The sequence below is a fragment of the Lonchura striata genome, chromosome 6 (assembly GCF_046129695.1).
Source record: "Lonchura striata isolate bLonStr1 chromosome 6, bLonStr1.mat, whole genome shotgun sequence".
NCBI lineage: Eukaryota > Metazoa > Chordata > Aves > Passeriformes > Estrildidae > Lonchura > Lonchura striata.
This window is the reverse complement of record NC_134608.1, coordinates 53,212,677-53,232,335: the sequence shown is the minus strand read 5'-3', so window position 1 is coordinate 53,232,335 and position 19,659 is coordinate 53,212,677. Positions and strand designations below refer to the sequence as shown.

Genomic DNA, 19,659 nt, shown 5'->3' with positions numbered 1-19,659 from the left:
AGGATTCTTGTCGCCGTGGGGCAGCATGACACGGGCCGCGCCGGCCCCGTCCCCGTGGCAGCCGCCCCAGGCCCCGGGATCTGGGCTCCGCCATGTCCGGCGCCGCTTCCCCGTCGCTATGGCAACCCGGCGTCTCACCGGAAGTGACGTAATGGACAGGCCGGAAGTGGCTGCCGGGGCGGAAGCGGCGGCGCGATGGCGGCCGTGACGACGGGGAGCGGGGCCGGGAGCGGGGCCGCAGGCAGCCCCGAGGCCACCGGCGGGAGCACCGGGGGCGGGGGGTGGCGGCGTCCCCACGGGCCGCTGCAGCGCTACTATGGCCCGTCCACTGCCGAGGCGGCCGAGGCGCCCCCGGACCCCACCGACATCAACGGGCCCCACTTCGACCCGGAGGTGTTCATGAACAAGGTGGGCATGGAGAACAAGGGTATGAAAAAGGAGACTCCTCCCGCGGGCACCGCCACCTTGGAGAGGGCTCCGGGACTCCGATGGGCCTCGGGATGTCCCCGCGGGGCCGCGTCACGAGGGATCTCGGTGGGTGGGGGAGGACCGCGGGGTCCCCACAACCGTCGCGCACCCAGGATCCTGAAGAGATCCCAGAAAGGGCTGTCTCGAGCACCTTATGGATGTGTTTCTTTATTTCCTGATTCCCACAGAGTGGGAATGGTACTGAGGTGTTCCACAGCAGCTGGATGAGGCAGTTAGCACGGCACAGGGGGGAGCCCTGGAGGGCGGGGGAGGCTCCTGGAGAGCACTTCCATATCCCGGGAGAATCCAGGGGAGACAGTCAGGGATCCTGCAGGGCAGCTGAGGGGCCCAGACTGACTATGGAGGGCAGTCGATCTCAATTAGGGGGCTCCAGAGGGGGCAGTGAGGGATCCAGGGGCAGATGTGTGTCCATTGTCGCCTCAGGTGCGCAGCGAGTGTCCCCTGGGGCAGCTCCTGGCCCGTGAGGCCACGCTGGGCCGGGAGATCCGCGCCCTGGACAGCGACATGCAGACCCTGCTCTACGAGAACTACAACAAGTTCATCTCTGCCACGGGTGAGCTGTTCCCTCTGGAGCCTACTGATGGCAGCCATGGGAAATGGGGATCTGGGGGTGTTCACTCTGGCAGCCCTGGGAAGCTGCCCTGGGGAGTGTGGTGGTTCACTCTGGAGACCAGTGACAGCCGCCGGACAAGCAGCCTTCCCTGGGGGTTCTGGCTGTGGTGTGTTAATCCTGGGCAGGCCGGGAGGGTCCCAGGCGGCTGAGGGACTTGGCACTTGGCTCGTGTCCCCCAGACACCATCCGGAAGATGAAGGTGGATTTCCGGCACATGGAGGCAGAGATGGATGACCTGGCGGCCAACATGGCGGCCATCAGCGCCTCGAGCGCCCGCGTCAGCGCCGCGCTGCAGGACCGGCACCGCCGCGGCGCCCAGCTGGCCGGTACGGAGTGGGGCCATCCGGGGGGCAGATCCAGGGAAATTTATTGGGATGAGTCCTGTGGGGCAGATCTACGGGGTGGGTGTCCCCCATGGCGGGCAGATCCCACAGATGGTCTCACTGCCGTGTCTCATCCTGCTCCCGTTGTGTCCCCACCGCTGACCCCGTGTCCCTGCAGGGGTGCAGGCGCTGCTGCGGAAGCTGCAGGCACTGGTGGAGGTGCCGGGGCGGCTGCGGCGCTGGGCGGGGACGGAGCCGGCTCGTGCCCTGCGCTGCCACGCCCGTGCCCGCGCCGTGCTGCGCCACTACCGCCACCTGCCCTCCTTCCGTGCCATCGAGGACGAGAGCCACGCCATCATGGCCGACCTGGCCCAGCGCCTCCGCACACGCCTCCGGTGCGTTCACTCGGAGCCTGCTGATGGCAACGCTGGGCAATGCGGGTTTGGGGCTGCTCATCCAGAGCCTATTGATGACTTCTGTTGTTTATTCTCTGTTTTCTGCCATGCCGCTGTTAACCCCGGGCCCTCCCGACCACCAGGGAGGAGAAGCTGGACCCCAAGGAACTCACCGAGTGTGTGGAGATGTTGCTGCAGCTGGAGGAGCCGGCCGAGGAGCTGAGCGAGGAGTTCCTGAGCCAGGCGGGCGCGCGCCTCGAGGCCGAGCTGGCGGCGCTGGAGGCCGAGCTGCCCGCGGCTGACCCCTCGGGCACGGCCACCACGCCACCACCGCCCGCCTCCGACATCCTGGACTTCGTGGACCGTGGCAGCTCGGCCTTCGTGGGCACGCTGTGCCAGCTGGCCGGCTCGTACCGCGCGCTGTTCGGCGGGGACACGGGGCGCCTGGAGCCCTTCGCCACCGCGCTGGCCACCCGCTACTTCGCGCTGCTGGAGCGGCGGCTGGCGCTGGAGCGCGGCCTGGGTGACACCTCCCTGCTGGTGCGGGCGCTTGACCGCTTCCACCGCCGGCTGCGTGCGCTGCTGGAGCTGCTGCCCGCGGGTGCCGACGCTGCCGCCGCGCTGGTGGCCCGGGCGGCCCGCGAGCGCGTCGACCGCTACCTGCGCGCCCTGCAGACCTTCTTCCTGGGCTGCCTGGGTGACGTGCGCCAGGCACTGGCTGCTCCTCGGCCCCCCGGCAAAGAGGGGCCCGGCCTGCCCGACCTGCTGGCCACGCTGGCCGCCTCCGTGCTGGGCCAGCTCAAGGCCGTGCTGGCCTACGTGCAGCTCTTCACCGCCAGGGACGTTGCCTTCGCCAGCCTGCCCTACTTCAAGGTGGGGTAACACGGAGTGGGGTGCTTTGTGGGGGCAGACTGAGGGGGCTAGGGGCATTTTGGGGGTCACTGGAGCAATTTGTGGGTGGCATAGGGGAGGTTGGGTGGACAGACAGGGCGGTTTGGAGCCCGTACAGGGCAGTTTTGGGATGTGACCTGCCCCCCATTTGTGGCACAGGGGGAGTTCTGTGTGACAGCAGTGCGTGAGGGACTGGTGGTGGCCTTCGTGCGCTGGCTGTGCCGCACCGCCCGTGGCTTCGCTGATGGCCCGGCTGAGCGGGGAGCTCCCGCTGCCCCCCCGGCTCTGCTGCTGCTCCTCGCCCGCCTCTGCTTGGACTATGAGAACTCCACCATCAGCTACATCCTCACCCTCACGGATGAGCAGTTCCCACCCCAGGTGAGCCTGGTCCTAGGGGACTAAGGGGTTCTGGTCCTAATGGCCCTAAGGGGATCCTCATATCCCTGAGGGATCTTCAGGGAGGATCTGCATAGCCTCAAGAGTCCCTGAAGCCCCAAGGGCCTGTAAGAGAGGCAGTGATGCTGCTTCAGGCATAATGTCCCACCTGTCCCCAGTGTCCCTGTGCCCCCAGGACATCAGATATAGAGTCACAGGGAGGGGAAGCATCTCCACGTGTCCCAACGGTGACAGCGCTGCAGAGGAGGTGCGGGGCTGATCCTGCCTGTGTGTGTCCCCAGGACTCGGGGCCGGCAGTGACACCGGGGCCGGCGCTGTGTGCGGAGGCGCGGGCGGCGGCGCAGCGGCTGCTGGACCACTACGTGCAGGTGCAGGGCGCGGCCGTGGCGCAGATGCTGCGCAAGAGCGTCGAGACACGCGACTGGCTGGGCACCGTCGAGCCGCGCAACGTGCGCGCCGTCATGAAGCGCGTGGTGGAGGACATCACCGCCATCGACGTCCAGGTCGGGCTGAAACCGGGGCTGAGGGGGTTGCCCCAGATCCCTGTGTGGACCTTTGGGGATTCGGGACGGATGTGGGAGGCTCACAAAGACTTTGAGGGATGCTGGGTGCTTTGGGGGGTCCCAGGAGGGAGTTGTGGGTGCTGAGGGTGTGGTGCCACCCACAGGTGGGGCAGCTCTTCGAGGAGGGAGTGAGGCGGGCGCAGAGCAGCGATTCCAGCCGGCGCGCCTTCTCCGTCTACAGCAGCTCGCGGGCGCCCGGCCGCTATGCCCCCAGCTACACCCCCAGGTCAGCTCCGCCACCCCTGTGTCACTGCATGGGCCACCCAGGCACCCCTGACTCCCTGTCACTCCTTGAGTATCCACTGCATCTTCCCTGTCACCCTCTTCATGATCCCAGACTTTCCCAGGCTGTTTCGACAGACCTTAGCTGTCACCACATCCCCAGACTGTCCTAATGATGATCCCTGTTTCTCCCAACAATCGCTGTGTTCCTTACAACTGTCCCAGAATCTCCTGGTGATCCCCATCATCCTTGAGTCCCTCAGTTGTCTTTTCCCTCCGTGTCCTGGGGCCATCCTCATATTCCCCTGCCTTTCTGTCCCCAAAAAAATCCCCGTGTCCTCTGACCCTTTCCATGGCCCCTAACGGTCCCTGTGTTCCCATCCCCACACCTCTGGTTATGTCAAGTCCCTGACTGTCCCTGTGTCCATGTCCTCAGTGCCCCCATGGACACCCACCTGCTCAGCAACATCCAGAAGCTTTTCTCTGAGCGCATAGATATCTTCAGCCCTGTTGAGTTTAACAAGGTGAGGTTATGGGGACACCACACGTCCCTAAACATTCCCAGAGGTCCCAAACTGCCTACCTTCCCACTGCCACATGTCCCTGGTGCCAGGACTCAGGGTGTCCCTGGGCACTGATGTCCAGGACAAGGGCATCCCCAGTGTCCCCTGCCCTAGGACTGTGGGGAGGAGTGGGATCTGTGTAGCAACCAGGCCAAGGGTATCCATGTGCCACATGTCCCCATGCTCTGGAGTTCCATGGGAAGTGGCAGTCAGAACAAGGGTCCCCACATGCTGTGTGGACATGATCCCTGTGCCCGTGTGCCGCATGTCCCCGCTGTCCCCTCACACAGGTGTCAGTGCTGACGGGGATCATCAAGATCAGCCTGAAGACGCTGCTGGAGTGCGTGCGGCTGCGCACGCTGGGGCGCTTCGGGCTGCAGCAGGTGCAGGTGGACGGGCACTACCTGCAGCTTTACCTGTGGCGCTTCGCCTCCGACGAGCGTGTGGTGCAGGGGCTGCTGGACGAGGTGGCCGCCAGCGCCGCCCACCGCTGCCTTGACCCCGTGCCCATGGAGCACAGTGTCGTCGAGCTCATCTGCGAGCGTGGGTAGTGTGAGGGACAGGGACGTGCCACACCTGGGGCCTGTTACACCTCTGGGGACAGACCTGGGCCCTGTGAGTCCCCACACATACATGAGGTGTCCTTCCCAATAGGAGGACACCTTGTCTTCACATTGGGTTACAGCATGTTGTTCAAATCCCCTTTCCCCACTGCCTCCCCAGCCCACTGACACAGTGTCATCCCCACACCTTGGTGACATCCCCTCGTGCCTAGAGACAGCCCCTTTGTCACTAATAAATTATGTGCGAGTTGAATTGAGTGTTGTGTCCCTGTCAGTGCCTGGGGGACAGGAGCTGACCCTGCACACAGTGGGGTCCCACCTGCAGCTGGGCTGACAGCACAGGGACGGGCTGGGCACTGAGCAACGTCCCCAATGGACCCACAGCCACGAGGGCCCCAAACCTTAAAAATCAGCCTCCAAAAATCAGCCTTAAAAGACTCCATGAGTGCTACAAAGTGCTAGGGAACCCTCAGGGACACACATTTTCCACTGGAGACCTGTTCTCCCCAGACAGGACATTCTTGCTTTGAGGAATCGTCACAAAAGAGACAAGACTCCAAACCCTCAATTTCTGTAACAAAAAGCTGTGAGGAGCCCAGAAATTACTAAATTCACTTTATCCAACAGTGTTTGGCCAACTCAGAAACTTTTGTACAAGAAATCGCAGTCACATGAATACAGACCTGGATGCACAGGACAGGCAATGGACACACAGGTATTCCGTGGCTACAGACAGCAATAGCCATGCCTGCATCTACAGAGCAACCCCAGCAGCACAGACTCTCCACAGATACAGATCTGCACATACAGAGCAGCCCCAGCATACAGACACCAGTGTATTTAAATACAAAAACTTTCGTATTTAACATTTAATATTTTGTTTCTTTTGAAGAGCATTTGTTGGCAGTGAGTTGGCTACAGACACACAGACAGGATCATGTCCCCTCACACAAAGCACAGTATCTACATGGGTTTTATAGGGCTGGGCTGGGTGCAGAAGGAATGACTAAACCACCACGGACTCCTGCAATGGGATGGCTGAGCTGGAATTTTTGGTTCAATGAAATTGGGTTGGCCAGAGTCTGGTTAGCAGTGGCTCACCGAACAGGAAGTGCTAAACAGGCTGAGAGACAACGAGCTGATGCTGAGCCACAGCTGAGGGTGAACAAGAGGGATTAAGGTTTAAAACATTCTCTGAAATCCCATCTGGCCTCACAGATGGAATTTCACTGAGAAACAAAAAAAAAAACTCTGCCAAAACCCTTTCTCCTTTCAAGGCCTAGAGCTGGCTCACATACTTGTGGGTCCTTAGGGACATGGTCACACCTTGGTCACTTCTCTCCACAGCTGGCAGAACGTCACTGAGACCCTCATGGTGTTCTGCCCCAGCTGTGCCAACATCAGCCATGTCGTGCCCAGCTGATGGACACCACCACACAGGTGGGGAACAGAGCGACAAATCCTTTTGGGATTGCAGGAGATGAAGAGCACACCTGGGAACACCTTCCTGAGAAGAGCAGTGGAGCAGGCCGGACTGCGCCCTGGTGCAGTGGTCCCTGGCTGCCACAGGCCTCGAGGGCAGCACAGACGTACAAGTGATGAATGGCAGTGCCTGCCAGGCCTGTGTGACAGAGAGGGGGAGATCCCACAGCTTTGGGTGACATCCCTCACCCGCTGAAGGTCTGAGTCCATGCCAGCTCCAAGCTAAGGGTACGAGAGAGGTGCTTCCTGCAGCAGCACCTCATGGCTTGGCCTGAGAGAAACCAGCCCTGCAAACCGAGGCACAGGAACCCAGGAAAAGCTGCCATTTTTTCAATGCTAGAACCTAAATACTTAAAGTGAAGAGTGATTCCTTCCTCACCTGGAGACAGGAAGGCACACCTGCTGCACACCTGCGCTCACCTCAGGGCTTCTTGAGGCCGCAGGACAGCCCCAGGGCTGGCTTGGCTGCCACGGTGGGCGGGGAGTGCCACACGGCCGAGCTCGTGCGCTTGAAGTAGCGGGGTTTGTTCTTGTAGAAGATGTCCTCCAGCTTGGGGCTGGGGATGGCCCCGAACAGCGCGTCCAGGTCAGGGGGGTGGTAGTACTGTCGGATCACGGCCTGGCTGAGCTGATTCCCTGCAGAAACAGATGAGGCTTGAGTTAATTTTGTTAATTGGGATTGCTGTGTAGGCTGTTGTATGTGGTGTGTCCCCACTCTGCTCATGTTTCACCACTCCAAAGCAGCGTAGCAGTGTATTTGTCCCTCATAACACTGTGACAAGATCTCCAAGTGGTGGAGGAGCCCCTGATTCCACATTCCACATAGAATCATGGAATGGTTTGGGTTGGAAGGGATTTTAAAACTCATCTAAGTTCCAACACCCTGTCATGGGCATGGACACTTTCCACTATCCCAGGTTGCTCCAAGTCCTTCCAGTCTTAGACACAGCAGTACTCACTTCATGCTGGATTACCTTAAACTCCTCCATGCAGGAGGAACTGGGCAAAACCCCACAGCAGCTCCCAGAGTCTGCTGGAGGTCCTGGACACACACATCAGCCCCCACACACATACCAGTGGCCCAGGCAGGGACGGGCTTGCGCGGCTGGCTCTCGTCATCTGTCGAGTCGTCGCTGTTCAGGTCCATCCCATAGTCATTGGAGTTTGCCAAAGGCACCTTGAATTCCTTCCTGCTCTGTGGAGTCATCTCGTATGAGTTGCAGGCAGGGGAATTCTAGAAGGGAGATACATTTCACAGATGTTGGATGCAGCAGCATCACCAGGCTCCAAGCTACAGCAGGACCAGCTTGTCCTCACCTCCTGCTCTGTCACCTCATAGCAAACCCTGAGTCTGGCAGTTCTCAAGTTTGGACCCAAGAGCTTGACCCAAGTTCCAAAGCTGTGACCCAATGACGGCCGTGCATGGCCTTCTCCTGTTTAATTAGGCTGATTAATTTGCCATCTGTGCCATGAGCACACAGCAGTAGATGAATCAAACAGGTCCCGTAGAACAGAGCTCCACTCCAGCCAAGCCAAGGTTAACTGCAGGTTTTATGTCACTGGAGCAGAGTCACATGCCCTAAACACTCTGCAACCCAACTTCTGGGCTTGATTAATGATATAAAACTAATTGCTGTACAGAGAACCTGCCCACCAGCTCAGCCAAATTGAGCTCACGCTAATGGGAGCTGCAAGGGAAGAAAGTGTAAGGGCAGGAGAAAACCTTCAACTGCAAATTTCATGGTTTTTTAACTTGAAATTTTCAGCAGAAATTCTATTTTCAATCAGTAAATGAGTCTCTGGAGAGTTGGACACAGTTGTCCTTCACCACCAGAGACCCCCATTCATGGCTCTGTGTCCAGTGACATTAAGTCCCACGTACTGGTCCTGCACTTAAAGATTAAAATTCTGAGCATTGCAAGGAGACAAGAGCCACGTGTTTGTTGTCAATGTTCAGGACAAGAACACACACCCTCAGGACTCTCCCAGGCAAACCACCACCATTCCACAGGCTCTGCTGACACCTTGTGGCTGTTCCCAAATGTAACCCGAAATAAAACTTTCAGCACTTTCTGCCCCTGAGGTCATTCCGGTATTTAAGAGGCACTTAAGACAGCTCCAACAGCTGCTGTTTCACCCACAGCCAGGAACCCTGTCCAATCCCTCCTGCTTCCTTCTCTCTGTCATTGAAATATGCATGGAGTCAACCCCAGATAACCAGGATTTAAAGAATTCCTGTGTTATTGAAAGGCAGATAAAAGCAGAGGGTGGAACTGCCTGAGGCAAGAGTGGGTCAGTACTGAGACTAAACTCTGCTGTCACCCCTAAGGACCTATCCCCAGTTACCTCTTTGTTCTCCAGGAGTGGTGCCCGGGCATTTTCTTTAGCCTTCTGGTCCTCTGACAGTTTCTTCTGCTCTTCCTCTTGACTCTTCTTCTCCGCCAGCATCTGCTGTTCCTTCTGCCAAGCGACACCCACGGGATTACCCTTGGGAACTACACTGCCAATCCAGCCATCCATCTTTGTGGCACGCAAAATATTCAAGCACCTCATTATAGCTGTTCCTCATACTGCTGAGGAGCACCTGGGACATGGTGCAGCTTCCTCAGAAGGGCACAAACACATTGACCCCCATGCCAATGCATCAGCTGCCTTTCCCTGACAAAGCCAGGGCCTCCCACCTTGGAAAACTTGCTGCTGACTTTATCTTGGGGCTATAAAAGCCAGAAACTAGCTGACCACCTCCAGAAGTCTGTGCTACTAATCTTGGCCTCTTTCTAGACTAGTAAACAGTATTTTTAGAGGCCAAGTCTCCCCATGGTGCCATAACTGTGTCACACAGGTCTGACTTCCTGCTCAGAAGTGCCCTAGTAGGTCTTCAGGGCTCCCCACAGCGTCCCAGCTGAGCTGCTCCAACAGCAGCTGAGGCCAGTGTGTGGCTCTATCCCTTCCCAAAAATCAGTCACTTACCTCCTTCTTCTCCATCTCCATCCGGAGCCGCTCCTTAGCAGCTGCTTCTTCCTTCTGCAGGCGGGCAGCCTTCTCCTGCTGCTCCCGGAGCCTGGGAACCACAGCACAGGCCCTCACTCCCAGAACCACACCAGGGTCCCCCCTCGCTCACAGCTCTTCAGGCACTCCCCACCACACCCCTGACATCCCTGAGCCCAGAGCTCCTCCTCGGCAGCTCAGCACCAGCAACAGTCCAGAGCTGCGCTGCTAGGTCACTGCAGCTCCCTGCTGCTCCAGCTTTCCACTCCTGCCCTCTGCTCTGCATTTCAATCCCATCCCAGAATTTGGTACATAAATGAGGATTTTGCCTTACTTTTCTGCCTGGATCCGCTCCTGCTCTCTCTTCCTCTCCAGTTCTCTCTCTGCAGCCAACTGTCTCTCCCGCTCCTGTTCTGCCTGCCTCTGCTCGGCGATCTTCCGGGCACGCTCCTGCTCCTCTTCCCTCTTCTTCTGCAGGAGTTCCCTGCGCCGCCGTTCCTCCTCCTCCTGTAAGCCCAGGCAGGACTCACTCACCTGACAGGAGCAGGCTCCAGGGGAAGCACCAGGAACCTCTCACTTGACCCAAATCCCCACCGCTACACGGCAGGGAAACATCCTGGAGGTAAATTCCCAGTGCTCAAGGCAGGTGGATCTCCTGTCCAGCTCTGCCTGCAGAACAGGCCCACACACTCACCTGCTGCAGAGCTCTTTGTCTCCTCGTCTCCTCCTCTTGTCTGCGCCGGGCCTCAGCTTCCTCCATCTTCCTGGCAGCTACTCTCTTTTTGATCTTCTCCTCTGCCAGCCTTTCTTCCCGCACCTGGAGCACACACAGACCCAATCTCAGGTAGGACAGCACAGCAGGACCCCTCACAGGGCACACCCTCCCCTCCTTTTCTCTCAGCAATCAAGGGAGCCTGCGCTCTGTTTTAACAAGGTCAAATTTAGGGCAATGACCTTGTACTGCATCCTTCCAGGAAGAGCTGACCCCATCCTGCGGTTTACACATCCAGTCCCACAAAGCCATTGGAATATAACCTCAGAGCCATGCAATCAGACAGGCAGCTGGGGATAATTAAAGCAGACAAATGCCCACCAGGCCCCTGCACAAATTGCCTGGAATACTGGAATCTGAGGAAGGCTCTGGAGGAAGGATGTTTGCTTTCCTCTGTCCAGCTATTACTCAGCTGGGAGAAGCAGCAAATAAGACCTTGGGGCCATTAGGCCACCTTTATCTACTGCAAGTCCTTCTCCCATCTACCAGAGCATTAATAAAGCCCATTTAGATTTGTGATTATGGAAAAACAGGGGTTCAGCTGCCATTTGCTGTAGCCAGAGAAAGGCTGTCCCTCAGGATCATCAAGGCTCTGGAAAGTTCTTTATTTATCTACTCTTTGGTTCAGCCTCCAGAACCCAATCAACCTCCATGCCCCTTTTTCCAGAGAGTACATCTGTGTGGTGCCAGCTGCCTCAGTGGCTACCGATTGTCCCAAATAAACTCTGCAGGGGCTGTACCTTCTCGGTCTTCTCATCAAGCAGCGCAATCTTCTGCTCGATCTTCCTCTTCCTCTCCTTCTCAATCTCCTCTGCCCGTTCCCGGGCTTGCAGCACCTTGCGCAGTCGTTCCTCGCGCTTCCTGAGGACACAGCCTGGCTCACCACCGTGTTCCAGCCAGGTGAGCTCCCCTCAGCTCAGCACAAGGCCAAAAAGGCATAGCAGGAAATTCAATGGCCCAAATTCCCCATTCATTTAAGCACCAGCCATGTTTAAGCTCTGTCAGAAAGTGGGGACTCAAGACAAAAAGCTGCACCATGGGCAGCAAGGACAGTCAATGCTTTGTATCAGCATTCCAGGGATACCCCAAGGACAAACACTGTCTGTATCTACAGGAGTTTTTGCTGCTTGCATGGTTCCTGAAAGATAAAACACCTGGACACAGGAACCTACAGGTGGCCAAGAGCAGTGTGAGCACATCTACTTACAGCTTCGCCTCTCCGAGTCGCCGTTTCCTCTCCTCCTCCACCTTTTGCCTTCTCAGCCGCTCAGCTTCTTGCTTCTTCCGCAGAGTCTCCAGCTTCTGCCTCTCCTTTTCCTGAGGGGAATTGAATGTCATTGCACCCAGTGGCCAGCGCTCTTTCCCACCTCAGCTGCTTTGGGCAATGACCCAGAGGTGACAGCAAGGAGCTGCAGGCAGGAATATGAGATGGTGACAGCCCTGGAGCAGAGCTCGTGACCTGGTCATGAATGGACACAGGCAAGGAAAACACTGGTGTGAATCTCAGGGAGCAAGAGGAGAAGGTGGAGTGTTGAAACAGGAGCATCAGCTCTGGAAGCCCAGCAGCATCCTCAAGGACTGCAGGCAGCCAGCCCCGTGCTTTCATTTGGTGCAAAGGAACCACCAAGCAGCGCTAATGCCTGGCACAGCTCCCGCTTCCTGCGGCGAGCGCGGGGACAGATGGTGCTCCAGGAAACACCTTGAGCTCCCACTGGCGCCTGCGCCTCCCACGAGGCTTGGTCTGGTGGTGAACCACGAGCACTCCGAGAGCTCCCAGCTTGCTCCGGCACGCAGCCACATCCATGTGCCAGCCAGAACCAGGGGCTTTCTGCTCGTTTTCCTGACCCGGCCTAGGCACGCTGTCAGCTAGGGGAGCAAGATCCAGCCACCACTACAACCACAGCAAATGGACTAACATCAACCTGCTCCATGCCAAAGCAGGCCTGGTCTCAGCACAAAGCCTCAGATCAGCACGGGCATTATCCAGGGGAATCCCTTACACTGGGCTCCATGCTGTAAATGCTTGGTACTGTCAGCATCCAAACTGGTTAATATAAAACTAACAATTATATCTTACTGCTCTGCTGCTATTTAGTTATGTTTAGCTCCCACATGGAAAAGCTCCCGAGGGGGAGCTGCCTGCACTGGAATGAAATCTAAAACATTCCATGAACTGACAGCAGCAGAAGAAGCACTCTCTAGCCACAAGACTCTTTTCCACCCTATTAACTCCTTTGTAGTACTGACACTAACATCATCAGGGGCCCAGTGAGATTGAAGCTGGAATCCTTCACTGCTTCCCAATGGCCTTCCCTGACCTGCTGGAGCACAGCCAGCCTCTGAGCACAGCTCTACAAAGCTCTGCCATTAGGCTGCTAAATGCAAGAATACCAATTCCTGCATCCTGCCCTCCTCTTTCTCCCTCTCAGCTCTCCTGCAAGGGAAAACCAGCCCCAGTGGTGCCTACTTTGCAGGTGAGTTGCTGGGTTATCAGGAATATGAGCAATTCCTGTTTGGTACAGAGCTTCCAAAGTGGCTCTGAGTGAATCTAGGAAGCTACACCTTCTAGAACCAGCTCTCAAATCCCTCCCTCCCAGACTGCTCCTGGCTTGGAAAACCAGAGCCTTGGAAAGCTCCCTGGGGTAGGGTAGAAGCACCTGCCTGCAGCCAGCCAAGGTGTGCTGCTGGTCCCAGCAGCATCCATCAGTGATACCAGTGCCCGCTCACTCTGGACACCAGCAGTTGTCTGACTGGCCGCACATCCAGAACAGCCTCATGTTTCCTCCTGCCTCAAGGGTTTGAAAAAACCTCCAAAGTTTGAATTTAAGATGTATTTGCTCAATCTCACTCATGAGAGAAGTCCTAGAAAGGAGACCTGGGATCAGGCCAGACCTGAGAAAAGGAGACCTGGCTTCAGTCATCAGTACAACTCAACATTCACAATCCATTCAATTTCTGTTTCTCAGTTTTCATCTCTGACTGTTACTTGCCAATAACACAGGGGAATGATGCAGGAATAAAGCTTGGAGCTCAAACTGGAATTCTTCAGGAAGCTGACTAACCCCAATTCTATTTATTTAAGTGCAAACAGAGCATTTCAAATCACTCAGTTTCAAATGGGTTGCAAAGCTCCTCTCATAGCTGCGCTTTAAGTTAGGCACTTAATGAAACCACCCTGTACTGGCTTAGAGCAGAGCCCCCTCTTACCTTGGGATCAGCCTGGAGAGGGGTGTTGTACCTGATGAAGGATTTTATGACTCCGTTCCTCCCCACAGAGCTCGGTGTCATGAGGAGCTGGTTCTTCTGCACAGTGTGCAGGAATGTTTTGAACGGACGCACCACCTGTGGAAGGAACAGCAAAGTGTGAGGGGGGGTGGGTAAAAAAGGGTCTTAGTGAGACATTCCAGGCTTACAAGGACCTCACCCTGCTGGCTGGGAGGACTGGGGATAGAGTCTTCTTCCTGAGAGGAGACAGACCTCCCTCCTCTGCCTGCTGGTGGTCGTAGCGCTCATCCACGGCTCTCTTGTAGCTTGGCTTCCTCCTGTGAGACAGCACAGGCCATCACACTGGGCAAATCCTCCTCATGCCTCCAAGTCAGGGCTGGAAAGAGCCATAAACTACCCTGGGCTTAACAGAGATTCCAGTGTGGGGAGGCCCTGGCACAGGTTGCCCAGAGAAGCTGTGGCTGCCCCATGCCTGGAAGTGTCCATGGACAGTTTGGCTGGGGCTTGGAGCAACCTGGCATAGCTGAAGGTGTCCCTGCCTAGGGCAGGAGATGGCACTGGATGGGCTTTAATGTCCCTTCCAACCCAAATCAGTCTGTGATTCCAAGATTGTGCATGCACAGCTAGCCAATAAATAAAATCCTAATGCAATAGAAAATAAAAATTAAATAATAGAATCATGGAGGCAGGGAAAACTTATTTGCAGAAGTTTCACAAACACTGAAGGCCAGTGAACAACATCCTAGCACTGAACCTGTTTGGAACAGGACCACAGCCTGCCCAAGACACTTCCAACCAGGACATACCTGGCACTCTGGGGTGGCTCCAGGGTCTCCCCATTCTTATTTAAGTTGTTTTCTGAAAGAGAACAGTTACACAGTGAGTTCTAGCAGGAAAAATCCTAACACAAGTTTGACAGCAGAGAAGGGATGCAGCAGCTCACCGAACAGCAAAACCACCTGCATGAGTGGGCATGGCAGGACCTGGCTCACATGGCACCGTTCCCACATAGAAACTCCAGATAAAGCAAAGCTGCCCAAAGTTGTCTGGGTTCTGCACAGCTTCAGCAACAGAGCTCATCTGGGCCTCCCACAACCCTCCAGCCTCATTATAACCATCTCCATGTGCTTGCCAGGATGGAAATAACCCCAGCACAGAGTTTTCTTACTGCTAATTGTCTGAAACAAATCCCTGCTCATCAAACATTAATTAATCTTTCAGGCTGAGCTCTCAAATTAACCAGACAATCTTTCCAGCTTCCCAGCCAGCCTCCCAAAATGATAACTTCCCAAAGTGCTGCCCCAAAACCCTCTGGAATTACCACTGCTGCTCAGCTCCTGGGGCTGCTGGTGTTTGCTGACTGTGTGGGAGCGAAGGGACATCCGAGGGTTTTGGAAATCCTGTGGGAAAAGCCAAAGGGGTTTCAGGACAATCACACATGGAAACTGTTACTGGTTCAGACTGTGGGGTGGTTCTGACACAGGTACAGTCAGTGGCGTTATCAGGGAATGCCAAACCCCGTCTTGGCACAGCCCTGGATGCTGCATCATCAGGAGAGGCAGGGACATTAACACGAGCATCTCCGCTGCTTAAACTCAACCAGCTCATCAACTATTAAGGCCAGGAGCCTTCCAAGCTGTAAATCTGTGCTGCTGGAGCTCTGGCTAGAGCCAGTGTGCCCATTTCCCTGAGCAGTGACGAGTGGGGAGCCTGGAGACAGCAGGCAAATAGCTCATTTCCATGATTTATCTGTTTGTTATGGGATACCCATCGCTGCTCTGCCTCTGCACTTAGGCTCTGCTGGGATAATAGGTTGTGGTTCTGGAATTGCTGTCTCCTACCAGCATTACCTCCTGGTCAGCACTTCACAGTGCTGCACTGGGAAGAGAAGAAAAGGGATTGATGGAGAATTCATCCTCCCCAGTTGCTTCTGCAGGGCTTAAAAAAACTGACATTTTTTTAGTTTCTGCACACTCATAACAGTTCTCTTTGTTTTCACAAGTGCTTCAGGTCACCGCTCTGCTCCATTAATTCAGGTTCTGCTCATTGAAATTTATTCTGGACAAAACACTGACATGATCCCAGGATTACTTCCTCAGTGAGGATTGTGGAGGGAAAGGTGTTGACCTCAATAACAGTCACAAATTTCCAAGTTAGTCCAAACTAACAAGTGTTGAATTACCTGCAGGACTGACCAAAAGGTCAGAAGAAGCTTTAAAAATACAGCATGCAAACCATGAAACCAGCTGAACCAAACTTCCCTGAACTATAAGTTTTTGGGTTTTTTAATCTCTAAAGACTGGGGACTGAATCTTCACACAATAATCTCTAGCAAGAGGTTAAGAAGGAAGAGCCAAGCAGGACTCAACCCTGAGGTCAAGACCAGGGTGGCGTGCAACAATTTCAACAGATTTAGGAAAAGACAGAGGAAAGTCAGAGAATCTTGGCAAGCATCCGACACCCTTCTGACAGAACAAAGCCCCCAAAGCCACGGGTCACACGTGTTCATTTCCCAGAGAAAACTTTGCTGCTTTTGCTGGTTCTGAAATGTTGTGATTAAGACTTTCCCTAGCCTGAGTACCAGAACCACAGAGGCTCAGATGGGCTCTGTGTCTTCCTCACTCACTGCTATGGGGACAGGTTACAAAGTCTGACAATCCACAGCCAGAGCTCCCACATTTCCCAATGAGGTGTAATTCCACACGTTTTTCTCCCAAATCCACACAGGCACAAATGTTTTTAATCCCTGTCCAAGTCTTACCAGCTTGGGGGGGGTGGAGGGTCCAGGAGGAGGCCTAGAAAAAAAGAAAGAAAGACAAAAGGGGCTGTGCTTAGCAAAACTCAGGAAACAGGGGAGCCACTTGGATTTTACATCAAGAATGTCAGTGAAAAAGTCCTGCAAGCAGTGAGGATGAATAAATAAATAAATAAATGAAAGCATTCTCACCCAGTTTTGACTACGGTTTCCTCATCCTCTGGCACACTTATGGAGCTGGAGGCTATGGGAGAGGAAGAAACACACCTGAGCTGTAAGGTTGCGGTGCAGCCAAGGATCTGCTGGGACAAGGAGCTCCAGACACTGCAGAGGGGTTTGTCCTGCCCTGGGGCAGGGTGGGGCACAGGAGCACACCCAGGTGGCACTGCAGGAACATGGCCAACAGCTCCAGTGCAGGAAAGCAGTTTTCAATTATGGATGATTTCAGGGTATTATTCCACCAGCTGGCATTAATGGGCCTTGGGCTTATCTGCAGGGACCTGACTGGACATTAACAGCAGTTAGAGCCAGCCTTATTTACAATAGCAATGCTGCTTCCCAAACCAGCATTCCAGCTGGTTCTGCTGCACTGAGCTCAGGAGCTCTGGCACAGCCAGAACCTGCCATGAACAACCATAGACCGGTTGGGATGGGAAGAGACCTTAAAGCTCATCCAGTCCCACCCCCTGCCTTGAACAGGGAGACACCTTGCACTAGGCCAGGATGCTCCAAGCCCTGTCCAACCTGACCTTGGACACTTCCAGGGATGGGGCAGCCACAGCTTTTCCATCAACATGTGCCAGGACTTGTTCTCCCTCAAACAGAGGAATTCTTTCCATATATCCCATCTAAATTTCCCCTTTTCCAGTTTGAACCCATTTCCCCTTGTCCTGTCACTCCAGATTCTGATGAAGAGTCTCTCTCCAGCTCGCTTGTTTAATAATTCCAGCAGTTTAGATAAGATTGTCCTAGCCTAATCTTCCTCTGCTACCGACTGTAAAATTGTGGGATTTTAATCTACAAAGTCCAGCCTTGAAATTCCCTTCTCAAACTCTAGAACCAGCAGCCAGATCCTGCTAAGGAGAAGGAAACTGATAGGAATTTCACCTTGAAGGATACAGGCAAGGCCTTCTCAACTTTGCCAGCTGTCCCCACAGAATCTGGGAAGACCAGCAGCCTAGAGGAGCTGTGGCTGCCCCATTTCTGGAAGTGTCCAAGGCCAGGTTAGATGAGGCTTGGAGCAACCTGGATAATTTTTAAGGTCCTTCCAACACGAATCATCCTGGGATTCCAGCATTAACAATTTCTCCCAGCAGATCAGCAACTGTTAAAGCTACGTTGAAATGGAGACACTGAGGCTGATCTCCCAGGTGACTTACAAGGCTGAATTCAGTCACCTGGGTTCCTATGCTCACAGGGGGCTCTAGAAAGCCAGAGAGGACTTTCATGAGGAATTGCAGCCTGGGAAGCTCAGCTGCCACCCCCACACTGAAGACCCAGAAAGCAGAATCCCCCCCCCGCCATGACACCTGAACTCACCATCCACGGAGCTGCAGGACACAGATCTCTTCCGAGTCGCCCTCTTCTTGCCCGCTGCCCTGGCGGTGGATGCCCGGATCATGCTCTCCCTCTTGCTGGCCAGGGAATATTTCTCTGCCAGGGAGGTTCTGCGGCTCAGGGAGGCTTTTCCCATCAGGCTCCGGCGCACGGAGCGGCGGCTGAGCCTGGAGCCGGTCGGAGTCCCCGGGCTATTGCTCAGGGGCTGGGAGGGCTCCCGAGCCCGGTTGTGTTCCCATGGGGAGCCACCCTCCTCCTTCAGTCCAGCCCCTGGGCTCAGGACGACGGTGACATTGGCTGCCCTCGCTGTCTGTGACTCGGCCACAGCCTGGCTGGCCTCAGGAGTACAGGGCACCACCAGCTCAGGGGCTGTGGGCACCGGCGGCGATTTGGGAGCACCGTGTTCCTTGGGAGAGACGCTCCCTGAGCTCGTGGGGAGCAGCTCTGCCAGCTTTGCTCCGCTCCTCTGGAGAGGCACTACAGTACCAACGTGGTTAGCTTCCACCCAGGGATCCTTCCCTGCTGCCTGCAGGGCAGTAGTGGTCTCAGGAACCACCCTGGAGGTTCTGGCAGCGGCTGCAGCCCGGGATCGTGTCATCCGCTGTGGTGGAGAATCTTCCTTGGCCTCGGCCCTGCTGAGTTCCAGGTTTTCTTTGTTCTGGAGTCGCAGAGAAGATCGCACAGGTCTGCTGCTGCCGTTCCTCCTCCTGGAGAGGCTGATCACAGGGACAGCAGGTGAGATGGGAACAGGAGTCGGGACCAGCCCCCAGTCCTTCCGTGCACACGCAGGCACGGAGCCAAAACACCTGGGATGGGCCCAGGAGACACAGAGCTGCACAGAGCAGCTAATGCAGACAGTATTTAAGAGATGCAATGACTTTAAAGCAGGAAGATAACAGACAGAGACATGGGGACATAGAACCAGGCAACAATAAAAGCACTTCTCGTGAGACTCGAAATCCAATGTTTTTCGGCCGAAAGTGCCCCAGACACAGGGTATGACCAGACTTTTAACACCAGAGGGACGAAGGAAGGAGAACTCGCCCTGGACAAAGGAGCGCATCGCCAGGACACGCTCCATGGAGGGCAGTGTTTCCCTGAACCCTTGGCAGCAGGTCCGTTCAGCCTCCCACGGGCTCCCTCCCTTCTCCAGGCCCCAAGGACACCCTCGGAGCTCCCCCTTATCCGCAGCCCGCCCCGAACGGGGCTCCCCGATGCCCGCTCCCGCTGCCCCTCACCGCTTCCTGCCGGACTCCTGCTCTTCCTGCAAGGCCGACAGCCGCTTCCTCCGCTGCCGTTTTTTCTGCGACGGCGTCTTGGGCATCAGCTCGAGCTCCTCGTTGTAGTTGCTAGAGAGGAAGGGAAGATCAAGGCAGGATCAACACGAAGGGCGGCCGGTAGGGGCCGGGGCCTAGCGGGGAGCGGGATGCTGTTACCTGACAAACATCTTGACCGCCTCCTCGTAGATCTCATCCAGCCACACCATGTCGGTCTCGTCCACCTGCCTCAGGAACTGGGCCAGACACCGCTCGCCGTCGGAGGGCAGCTCCATGGTGCGCACCGCGACCGCCGCAGGCCCCATGGCTGCCGCGGCCGCCCTCGCCGCCATCGCTCCAGCGCCAACGGCCGCGCGCGCGCGCCACGCCGTTCAAACGCGGCCCCGCCCCCCCGGCACAGCCAATCGCCGCCCGCCGCCCCCCACGGCCCGCCCTTCCCATTGGCTGCCCGGGGAAGGGCTCGCACTCGGCGCCGCTCTGCTTGCCCGGCTCTATGCTCCCAGAGGACTCGGCTCAGAAGGCGGGGCTTGAGGAGGCGGGGCCACAGGCCGCTCCTTTAAAAGCTGGGTAATGACGGACGGGCAA

At 56.1% G+C, this 19,659-nt stretch overlaps 2 protein-coding genes across 2 annotated transcripts; one reads left to right on the top strand and one right to left on the bottom strand.

Annotated features, from left to right (window-relative positions):
- The first annotated feature begins 195 nt into the window (after nt 1-195).
- On the top strand, nt 196-5,275 carry VPS51 (VPS51 subunit of GARP complex). Its single transcript, XM_021555998.2, has 10 exons — nt 196-408; nt 913-1,042; nt 1,282-1,428; nt 1,604-1,820; nt 1,964-2,693; nt 2,871-3,089; nt 3,389-3,610; nt 3,775-3,896; nt 4,329-4,416; nt 4,746-5,275. Exons 1-10 carry the CDS (start codon nt 196-198, stop codon nt 5,004-5,006), a joined length of 2,349 nt encoding a protein of 782 aa, XP_021411673.1. The 3' UTR covers nt 5,007-5,275.
- A 1,012-nt stretch (nt 5,276-6,287) lies between these two features.
- On the bottom strand, nt 6,288-19,403 carry INCENP (inner centromere protein). Its single transcript, XM_077784316.1, has 17 exons — nt 19,234-19,403; nt 19,036-19,146; nt 17,780-18,513; nt 16,433-16,484; nt 16,247-16,280; nt 14,807-14,885; nt 14,292-14,343; nt 13,685-13,802; nt 13,468-13,602; nt 11,468-11,577; nt 11,001-11,121; nt 10,183-10,305; nt 9,823-9,995; nt 9,471-9,561; nt 8,847-8,960; nt 7,575-7,734; nt 6,288-7,136 (listed from the first exon to the last, which is right to left on the bottom strand). Exons 1-17 carry the CDS (start codon nt 19,377-19,379, stop codon nt 6,922-6,924), a joined length of 2,568 nt encoding a protein of 855 aa, XP_077640442.1. The 5' UTR covers nt 19,380-19,403; the 3' UTR covers nt 6,288-6,921.
- Between the last annotated feature and the right edge of the window lie 256 nt (nt 19,404-19,659).

Bases quoted from the DNA above. Each gene is read 5' to 3' on its own strand.
- VPS51 (XM_021555998.2), top strand. From the start codon at position 196: ATGGCGGCCGTGACGACGGGGAGCGGGGCCGGGAGCGGGGCCGCAGGC. The intron at 1,429-1,603 runs GTACGGAGTGGG...GTGTCCCTGCAG, and splicing joins CCGCGGCGCCCAGCTGGCCG to GGGTGCAGGCGCTGCTGCGG. The intron at 4,417-4,745 runs GTGAGGTTATGG...CCCCTCACACAG, and splicing joins GCCCTGTTGAGTTTAACAAG to GTGTCAGTGCTGACGGGGAT.
- INCENP (XM_077784316.1), bottom strand. From the start codon at position 19,379: ATGGGGCCTGCGGCGGTCGCGGTGCGCACCATGGAGCTGCCCTCCGAC. The intron at 13,803-14,291 runs GTATGTCCTGGT...GCTGTCTCACAG, and splicing joins GAGCCACCCCAGAGTGCCAG to GAGGAAGCCAAGCTACAAGA. The intron at 7,137-7,574 runs GTATGTGTGTGG...CTGTTTCTGCAG, and splicing joins CGTCCCTGCCTGGGCCACTG to GGAATCAGCTCAGCCAGGCC.